The 10484-nt window shown below is 37.3% G+C and overlaps 1 protein-coding gene across 24 annotated transcripts in view; it reads right to left on the bottom strand.

Annotated features, from left to right (window-relative positions):
• Positions 1-230: 230 nt before the first annotated feature.
• Positions 231-10484, bottom strand: part of LOC105689422 (thyrotroph embryonic factor) — a 79382-nt gene continuing 69128 nt past the window's right edge. For 17 of the 24 annotated variants that reach the window (XM_048651093.1, XM_048651094.1, XM_048651089.1 and 14 more), the window contains 5 exons: positions 6030-6172; positions 4402-4633; positions 3986-4137; positions 3357-3494; positions 231-2380 (listed from right to left, as the gene is read on the bottom strand). In XM_048651093.1, coding sequence (XP_048507050.1) covers positions 2294-2380; positions 3357-3494; positions 3986-4137; positions 4402-4633; positions 6030-6172 — 752 coding nt within the window. In that variant the 3' untranslated portion in view covers positions 231-2293. The remainder of the gene's footprint in view (positions 2381-3356; positions 3495-3985; positions 4138-4401; positions 4634-6029; positions 6173-10484) is intronic. The other 7 variants (XM_020854345.3, XM_048651088.1, XM_020854347.2 and 4 more) reach the window with 5 other exon arrangements.

Raw genomic sequence — 10484 nt, 5'->3', positions numbered from 1 at the left:
TAATCGGCGTTGTAGTCACGGGGCTTTACTACTTGAAGTCGTCGGGAAAGGCGTTCAAAGTCTCAACGGCAGACGGGTAAAAAAATGTTCGGGGCAGGTTGGTAAGAATTTTATAGATGAATGATTGATTGATTAATTGATCGATTGATTCATTGGATTTGCAATGAATAAATGAATGAATATGATGTAAATATATTTTAAAAAGTTAATTGAAATAGTTTTTCAGTAAGTTTTTTTTCTTTTTTTTTTTTATCTCTTTAATTTACAGCTGCGGGATTCGTAAACATTACATCGACGTTCGTAATTTATTTTTTTTTTGTTGTTTCATTTTTTTTAATTTTTACATAGCCAACTGAAAACAATATGGTAAAAATATAACATAATATATGTATATTGGATGTATATGTATATCGTGTGTATAATGTATAAAAAGAATGAAAGAATGAAAGTCAAGAGAGTGAGAGGAATAAGTGTGTGTTACATGCAGTTTATAATTCGTTAAATCGTTTCATCCCGATTATTTTAACGAAATTTTATTCGCACATTGGCATTGATTTTAACGCGAAATATTCTCGTTAGTACGAATACCGTCTACAGTGTTTGTGGTAACCACGAGTTATTTTTCACCTGTTTTTGCGTGCTATTTATAATTTCATTTATGTATCTATATATGTATGTATAAAAGATTTTATTTACCTATTCATTCAATTTTTTTTTCGTTTATCGTTACTTGGCTTTACTATTCATTCTAGAGGACAATAATCGTCCTCATTTATTTAATTCTTTCTTCAAAACTCCGCGCCCTACAAGGCACGAAAGTAAGCTCTGCATGAAGATATTCGTAATAGGTATATGTATATAAATTTTCATACAATTTGATCCTAATACATGATGTCCGGCAATGACATTAATTATTGTTGTCTCTAATCTATGTATACTGCAGCGTGTATTCCATAGCTCTGTTTGGACTCTATTTTCCAAATGCATCTAAGGTCTGTTCTCGTGTATTACTTAAATATTAACGTCATACGGTATATTCCGAGTTTCGCACAACGGCAATGATGCTTCCGGAGTGGGCTGTGGGTAGAAGCATCACCCCTATTTCTCATCCCCTCTCCCTCCCTCGCCCATTTTCCTTATTCCACTCTTTTTTCTTGTCAGAGATAATCACAATTCCAATAAAATGATAATAACAACAAGAAATTTACAATTACCGGTTTCGACCCAGCTGCAGCACTATGTATATAGGTATGTGTGTTATATACTATATAATATACCGTATAGAGTCTGAATTCTTCACGCGTGTTTTTCATATTTATTTATATTGCAAACATAATGATAATAAACTTACCTCGCGCGTATGAATTTCTCTTACTATATACTGTATATATATATAGAACAATGTACGAGTGTTAGGTACATGTATTACCATCTTTCTGTCTATCGATCGTTTTCTTTCTTTTTTTTACACATCTCTTTTATAAATCTTAAACAGGTATATGTATATCATCTCTGCGAGTATGTATGTATTGTATATATGTGTGTGTCTTTCTTTGCGTGTATTTCATTACATGATGTATGTAATAATAATAATAATAATAATAATAATAATAATAATAATAATAATAGTAGTAGTAGTGTATTCTAAATGTAGGTATATAGATACACGGGGTATCTTTCTCTTTCTATTATGTCTCATACTATAACATGATATCAATATTATATGTATATATATACACATATATATATATTGTTTTGCTTGTTTATAATACATATATATCTATATATATATATAATGTATATCTAACTATACATATATAACTATGTACAAATGGGTGGGGGGCTGGTGGTTTTCAATTATACGATTGAGGAACCATAGGACCGTTTTTATTTTTCTCCGGCACTGTAGTTCTCCTTTTCTTTCTTTTTTCTTACGTATATCTCATATCTTACAATTTGTAGAGACGTATTAATTTTATCCTGAGCATGAGATATATTCGGATAAATGAATATATAGAATACATGCGCTTTCCTCCATGCGTTCCTCTTTTTACGTATAGTTTCATCTGCTGCACTCCTTCTCTTGGATCTGCTGCATATTTGCGACGTCTTTTTCATCCGAACAGATCGCCCGGGGGTGATGATCATTCTGATTTGATGATTGCGATAATGACGATGATAAAGATGATGATGATGATGATGATGATGATGACGACGATCACGACGACGACGACGATCCTGGAGCCGCCCCCGATGTCCGAACTAAGTTAGGAAGAGGTTAAAAGGCCGTTGGTTAGACGTCCGTGTACTTGCTTAGCTTATCGCGTAGGAGTATGTTCTCGTTCTTTAATCTGTCTAGCTCCTGCCGCAGGCCCATATTCTGAAAATTAACAAATCAACCAACGATTTAGAAGACATTATTCTACGAGTAAAACTGTCGTACTAATACCCGAACAATGGAGAAAGTTTCGTGTTTTGATATTCTCGACTTTATACCATATGACTATAAATTACAAAACACAAAAAAACCAAAAAGAAAATCATCTATCCAATGACGCGTTTGTGATGTTTTATTCGAAAAAAAAAATCTATTCTCATAGTTTTAGATCGGAGATACTATACAAGTCTATAGTTGACCGGTCGAGTTTTGCTGCGGAGTCCAGAACAGCTAGTCTCTCTGGACTTCTTATAGAGATATCGAATGATAACCAGATATGGTAGTTGAAATATCGTATAACCGGAGATATGGCTATAGATCATCGTGCGGAGTGAGTCGACTTGGATCTACTGATCAGAAGGATCAATAGATGAATATAATTTGAACCTACCGGGTGAAGCTGTTGATGTACTACAAGTTGATGTCTCCAGAAATGTTATTGAATTAAGGAAAATATGGCGGTAGTACAAGTGCTAGGTAAATTTCATTCGTCATCTTGGTCATTAAACCCGCAGTGGACTTTGAAACAAACTCAACACAAATGGACGGATTCACACCTTCGTCAAGACTAATGTTCAGTGACTCGTTTTGACAATTCCGATTTTATATTTTACCGATTCATTGAAGACATCATCTTTGGAACGCTTTTTTTGTCGTATTTTTTTTTTCAAGCTAAAGACCTGATCCTTTCGCTATCGCTCGGTTCATGTTAAACCAACATTTTAGGTGACGAAAGAAGTAAGGGCCGATTGAGACGGTCAAGGTGACATTGATATCTTCTCAGCACGTTCACCAACGAGCTCGATAATAGCACTGTCAATTTTCTTCTATTCGATCGTCGACAATGTAGCTTTTGCAGCAGTTCAAATGCCACACCCTGTACATGATTTATGCATATATCGGTATGTACTTTGCTTACCTCCTTCTCTAGGAAGCCTGCTCTAAGGGCGATCTGGTTTTCCTTCATGCGACGTGCATCCCGGGACCGCTTGGCTGCCATGTTGTTCTTCCTGCGTCGCGCCCAGTATTTGTCATCCTTCAAATCATCCGGAACGAACTGAGACATCAAACACAACAGCGTTACGCATTCATACCAGAGGGTGAACCACTGAGATTTCAGCGCTGCTGTTTTTGGGACCGGGGAGGGATTTTGAGGATGCGGTATACCACGGGAATTTCAAAGGATACGGACAAAGGATCCATTCACACAATTGAACACATTCTCTCAACTATTCTATCGAAATTTACCAAAAACTTTTCAGATTTTTCCACGACAATTATCGATTAAAATAACCGATTTCGACGGTGATGGCGTATAGTTTGAATTTGATTCTGTTAGCAATGGTAAATTTTGAGATCGATGCATCATGAGTCAAAGGTGATCGCGTGAATAAAACGATACAGAATAAGACTAATCAGCCATAATACAAGCATTTCTGATGAGAACAGAAAAGAATCGCATCGATACATCGTTTTCACCGATTCCCGTAACTCTTGATCAGTATAAGCTAATGGGGTACAGGAAATAAGTTTTTATCATGAACTCACCTGTTTCCGAGACTTCTTAATCATCGGTTGTGGTTTCAGTTCTTCGTCCGAAAAGGCACGCGTGCGAGGATCAAAATCCCGCCCAGAAGATGCCATTGAAAGGGCTACAAGAGACAATCCAAATTGTATTGGTGACGACGAGTGATCCTCCGCTGTTATCGTCCAAATATAGCGCCATCGTGGAAATCGACAACGCTCAAGGTTAGACTTAATTTACCATAAAACCGTTACCACAGCTCTCAAACTCTCAAAAAATTATCCAAAAATTTTTCGTAACTAATTGTATAATAATCGAGATCGTTTGGTACCGTGCAACGGTGCGATGATTACAAATAAGCTATCGAAGGACGATTTTAATCCACTTGTCATTATATTTGAGTTTTTTTTTTCTTTTCTCTTATGTTTCGTATACTCACTCGAGTCCGCAGGCGAGGGTGGATTCAAGGTATCTGGTGAACAGCATTCGCTTGGGGAAGGTGATCGTTCGCGTTTTGTTACTTCTAAATGAAGACCCGCGGGTCCTTGATGTCCACCCGCATCGGAGTTCATTTTATGAAGTTGACCCCCTGGCATAGGTCCTTGACCACCTCCAGCAACCCCGTCGACGGGGATTCCGTTTTCCGAAAGAAATTCGTCCAAATCAACGTACTGAAAAACATCATTTTTTTATTAAAAAATCAATTCTTATTCCTCCCCTAGTTTCTCAAATTAATTTCAATCGTCATAACCTGAAGCGTTTTTGTTAATGTGATCTTATGTTGCATGTACGGCAAAATATTAGTACAGTTTCGATTGAATTTCAAACAAACACACATTCTGATTGTTGCATGAAAAAAAAAAAAAGAAGATGGAATGGATTATCCAACTTGTTGCTAATTTCTTCGGATATTAAAAAGATTGGATGTTAAAAAAAAAGTCATTTGGCCTTCATTTGATTCCCTCAATGCGATATAATTTATCAGTATCCACCTCAGTTCCGAAGATGTTTTATCGCGGTAACCTTCAGAATTTGCTACCCTATAGATGTGTGTGAATCTGCAGCTATACACATATTCGATTCGAATAATATGATTGTATATTAATAACGATATACATGTAATCAATTTTATGCGAAATTAATAAACGTATCTGTGGCAGTGAAATTCTTCGTCATATATTGTACATAAGCTGTAACTATGCACCTACATAATCAGTCTGTACATTACATAGAGTTACGTCAAGAATTAAGATATAATACGAGAGTGCGACATGAGTATATAATACGCAAGTAAACTGCTGATGTGATGTACCATCTGCCAAAAAGAAAAGAGATGTAAGAACGAAGAAAAAAAGAGAGATGAAAAAAGAATCTCGTCACACGTTTTATCCGAACGTTTCTGGGCGCCTGCAGCGTCGACGCGTCTTATTCCTTATATACTTTTCGTACGTACGTTACTCTTCCTCTTCTGTTGTAAGAAACTCTTCGGTAGCAATTTATAAAAATTAGGTTCACGGTCAGTTGGTCAAAAACTAAGTGCACGTATAATATAGCGGGGGGGAGAAAAAAGACGATGATAATTTTGTTTCTCTTATTGCTCTAGATAATTATAAATACATCCGAGTGTGTATAAGGTAATATCATATCCATACGTGACACCGATAACTGCTGGAAGAATCAAATATGAAAAAAAATCAAGAATTGCGTGTTTTCAAAATCTTAACATGTAATGCAACGATCAACACCGATGACGATCGATTCACGTGTATAGGCATCAATTACTTAATGCGAGAAAAGCGAGTTAAGGGTTACATGTAAATGCAAGCGTGTATAAATCTTCCTTGTTAATATATTGTTAATATAACAGTTAGTTATATTAACAAAAGTATATTATTATTATTGTTATTAATATTATTGTTATTGGTAGAGGCACTTATGGAAAACGGCACACTGCAGTTTTTATTTTTTATTCAAATTTTCTCTTGTTTTCAACAATATGCGTATATGATAAAATTGCACGCGAATTTAGTTTGACCGAGGCTTACCGTCTCACGACCGTATACATACATGATTCAATACCTTCAGGTCAGCGTCGTAGGGCAGCGTTTTGTCCCAAAGATTTGGTCCTAAGAAGGCGGCCTGCGCCTCCACATTCCCCCACAATTCACCGTCATCTTTTTTTTCTTCCGGTACGTCCTTTCCCTGTTTTCCTGTAACAATCAGCGTGAGGGTGATATTTAAAATATCGTCGTTATGAGGTGGTCAGAAGCGGAAGGATTCTATTTTGAAGAATCCAAATTTTCCATGCTGCCGAAAGGAAGTATATACTCAAAAAGTATAGCGCGGAAGATGGTGTTTTCAAGTGCGTTCGATTCGGATCAAAGTTGTTCTTTTTTTCATCAAGAGTCTGTTCAGTTCGATTGTGAAAGATATGTTTTTCACCGCTCGCGTACAATCGAGACGTTACCACCTACGCCCTTTTGATTCCGAGCCCTCGACGTATGCGGATATCTTTTCGGTATAAACAAAATCGCGGACCTTAATATTTTATCGATGATACATATAGTTATGCATCGTGCACTTATACACAGGCGGTCGAAGCGTTGAGAGATTTTTAGAGAGGGAAGACAAAATTACACCCGCAAAAAGATAAACCGGCACCGACGGCCTTCGGATTTAACTTGCCCAAAAATAGCAGCATCGCATCGCATCGCACCGTTGCGGAACTATACGGAGGAGCAGCGAGAATGGAATGGAAAGATGTAAGAGATGAATTCTCTCTTCTATATACATCCACGTTATATCAGGTGTATATATGTGCGTGTGTATACGTGTATGTATCGATGCGTACGTGTGCATACGTGTGTGTGTATATATATGTAAAAATACATGTGTTAAAAACTCGCGTGCTGCAGGGAGATCGTCGCTGACTTTGTGGCGAGGTCGCCCAGGGCGACTGATCCCGGGATCGTTCTCATCAACCGCTGCATAATACATCATTTAACGAGAAAAGAATAAAACAAATAAAACAAATAAAGGAATATAAAATATATACACGTTCATAAGAAAAAAAAGGTTGAAAATCACTTTTTCGCTATACATAATGCTTGTCTAAAAAAATTGGTTTTTTTTCTCGCCAAATATAACATTATATCGGGCGCAGGAAACTGCCGACCATCAATCTCGATGGAAATACAGTATATCCTTGACCTAAGAGGTTTTAATTTTCACAAATAACTTCTGCGAGTTTTTCGGTATTTTTTTATTGGTTTTCAAAATTTTCCAGATATATGTTACAACGTCGAATGTATTTTGTTTTTTTTTGTATCGTGATCGTGTCAAGCTAGAAATTATAGGTTCTAAAATAAAATTGGCAAAGCGACTGTTACAAGATATAGCTATAGACGAAGCTAGACGTTCCGATATACACGTATCTTCTGTCCAAATATACATGTGCGTATACATATGTTGAGGAAAAAAATAAAATAAAAATTCGAACAAAATAAAATGAAAGGACGTCTCACACAGGCGAAACAGCCGGGGTGCGGTTTATTAGTTTCTTTGGACGAGAAGTTGCTAAGAATGAAGGAGTATAAGCGTAGAAGAGAGTGAAAAAGTGTATGAAATTTGCCATCCACATCTACGCGTGTAAATAGGTGTATAGATGAAACAAAAGTGCGTGGAGGCGGGGATGAAGAGGCCTAGTGTTTCTCTACGTAGGAAACTTTAAACGGTTCTAGAATTATGGCCGGCTCACACATATCCGTCCGTACGAAGATAATCGCGAACACTGAGAAGACGACTTTTGTGGTACTCGTGTGCGTTAAAAGTTCAGTAGGGTGTGTATAGTACACCATACTGCGCATACATATGTATATTCAAGTTTAGAAATACTAGGTATAGTATCATTATCGGTAGTATTAGTAGGATAGTAATAGTATTAGTATTAGTATTAGTTAGTGGTAGGGTCGACTGTCAAGGCCGACGGCGACTATCCTCGTCACAACAAGCGGCGGAGAGAAGAGATCTTTTGCCTACCCACAGCCCACCAAACGAACAAAAATATATTCCACTACACAAGCTACCAACTAACTAAACCAAATTAACTGAACTAACTCAACGAACGAACGAACGAACGAACGAACGAACTCATCCAACTAACTAAGCAATGCAAATAAACGAGTTGTGTACTACATGCCCGACGTATGGATGTACGTACGTATGCAGAGTACAGGATAAAAATAAGAAAATTGTAAAAGAAAAACAATAAACGGTCACAGATCATCATCATCCATCTGTATCCATTCATTTGTTTTCAAATAGAAGCCGATCAATCTTCCCAATCAATTATAATGCCGTCATACGCGTATGGGTATGTGCGTAACGTGCCTACATGCATATATTATAGTATGGCTAATAATATCTCACGTTTTCATGCTTGATGCAAGTTTTCAAGTTTCCAGTAAGATCTAAACCAGGCTGACGACGATGTGAAAGGGGGAAAAAATTGATACCATTCTGGAATTATAGTTCGAGAGAACTTTTTTGATTATCCCACAGAGACATAAAATTCATGTACAAGTTAGTCTCGATGCATCTCTGTTACACGTATAGGAACATCCGTTCATTCGTCAGTTTTATTCAATTCAAATAATTAGTTAATCGATCGATCAATTAATTCATGTTTTCTGTTTCAAGAATCATCTCGAACTTAGTTTTTCATGACGCGATCATACCAATTTACAGATATTTCATACTCGCAATCTTTTCTTTCGTTTGTTCGCAACTTTTCAAATAAATAAGGCACATCCTGAATTCATTTTTCTACGTTTTTTCACCTGGTTTTTTTTTTAGGTTTTTAGTTTGTTTTTTTTTTTTTTTGCAACGACAAGCAACGGAACAATCTACACAATACAAATGTACATAATGATTGGTCGTTTGAACGGCGCATTGTTGTGTGGCAGCCTTGAGTGTGTCCCCCGCGCGCACAACAATTAAATGCACGAGAATGAGTCGCTGGTACCGTCGCCGCGTGCTATCCTATGTATCGCAATGTACATAGGTGTACGTACATGTACGATGTATATCTACATCGTGGCATGGAAAACAGGTAAGTAATAATTGCCGAGTGATGAAAAACAATTAAAAAAAAAAAAAAAAAGTAAAAGAAAAAAGGAAAAGATTCTACATACTTCCTAAAAGAAGAAGTCTTTTATCCTGCGTTCGCTCTCCGTTGCAAGGAGAGCGACAGATGAAGAGCCGACGCGCGGTGAAAGAGAAAATGGAAATGATTGTGCACTTCCGAGGAAATGCGATCGTGTTATAATTTAAGTGGTCGATTTATGTTATACGTGTGTGCGCGCGCGCGCGTGTGTGTGTGTTGTAAGCGTGTGTATTATTATGAATGGATGAAATCATTGTTCCCTGTCTCCTCTCTTAAACATCGTAATACGTTACGCCCCCGCGATACTATAGACGAACCAACAACGCCAGATTGGTTCCGCGCAAAGTCACACTGTTAGCCTTGAACCAAATTACAACCAATGTTGTTTAGTTGCTTAGCTAGAGACGCCGCTGATGCCGATGCTTTTGCTGTTGCTGATAGTGCGCGCTGCACTGTTCCGAGAGTCTACAATATTTATAGAAATTATATAGCTGTTACGAGCCTCGTGTAAAAGCACATAACAGTTTTGTACACATACTCCATCAGGAACTGGTGGTTTCTCATTGGAAACTCATTGCACTAAAAATGAGAAAGTTCTGCGTTCTCTCTTCGTTCTATTCATCCTTCCTCATTTTGTGCATGGAATGCATATTGGAACAAATATATTGTTCGATTCGAAGCAACGATATCCTTCGATCGTTCTTAATTTCCTGTACATTCGCGTCGGACATCTTCACCACAGTTATGGCTGGACCAAATAATGTTAAAGATTGTTCAAAGAACTCCATCTTTCTCCATTCCAAATTGGTCTTATTGCCTGCACGTACGAATCAAACGACTTGTTCGACATCGTGTCGTAGAAGAAAAAATCTGTCCAGCCAGATCCTTGGACACGGGCTGATTCCGAATCAACCTCAACGCCGGTAGTTTGCACGTATACGAGGTGATAGGGTTATAAACGATTTTTGTGAATCGTTCGATGAAAACGGACGTCAGTTTTAAGTGTTATTTTTGTATGGGTAACATTATAACTGTATTCACCGAGTAAACAATCACATTTGTTTAGAGATAGTTTCCTGTAACCTTGGCCGTTAGCTATTTCGAACATCCGAGTAGCGTACATAATTATACTTAAAATATGTATGCATGTGTATAACAGATGCCTACACGAAATTTTACCTCACGTGGTTTTCTCGACGCGCTATTCTGGACCGCTAGCTAAATTTGGATGTGAAGAAAAAGTCATCCGAAATTTATGGATCATGAATAAGGTGAAAAACCTGAACATCGACTATATCGTCAGCAGCGGCGAATGAGAAAAGCAAATCATCTTGTGAAAAAAAAATTCACGTATTGTC

This window comes from Athalia rosae, chromosome 2 (genome assembly GCF_917208135.1).
Source record: "Athalia rosae chromosome 2, iyAthRosa1.1, whole genome shotgun sequence".
NCBI classification, from domain to species: domain Eukaryota; kingdom Metazoa; phylum Arthropoda; class Insecta; order Hymenoptera; family Athaliidae; genus Athalia; species Athalia rosae.
This window is presented reverse-complemented; position numbering and strand designations above follow the sequence as displayed.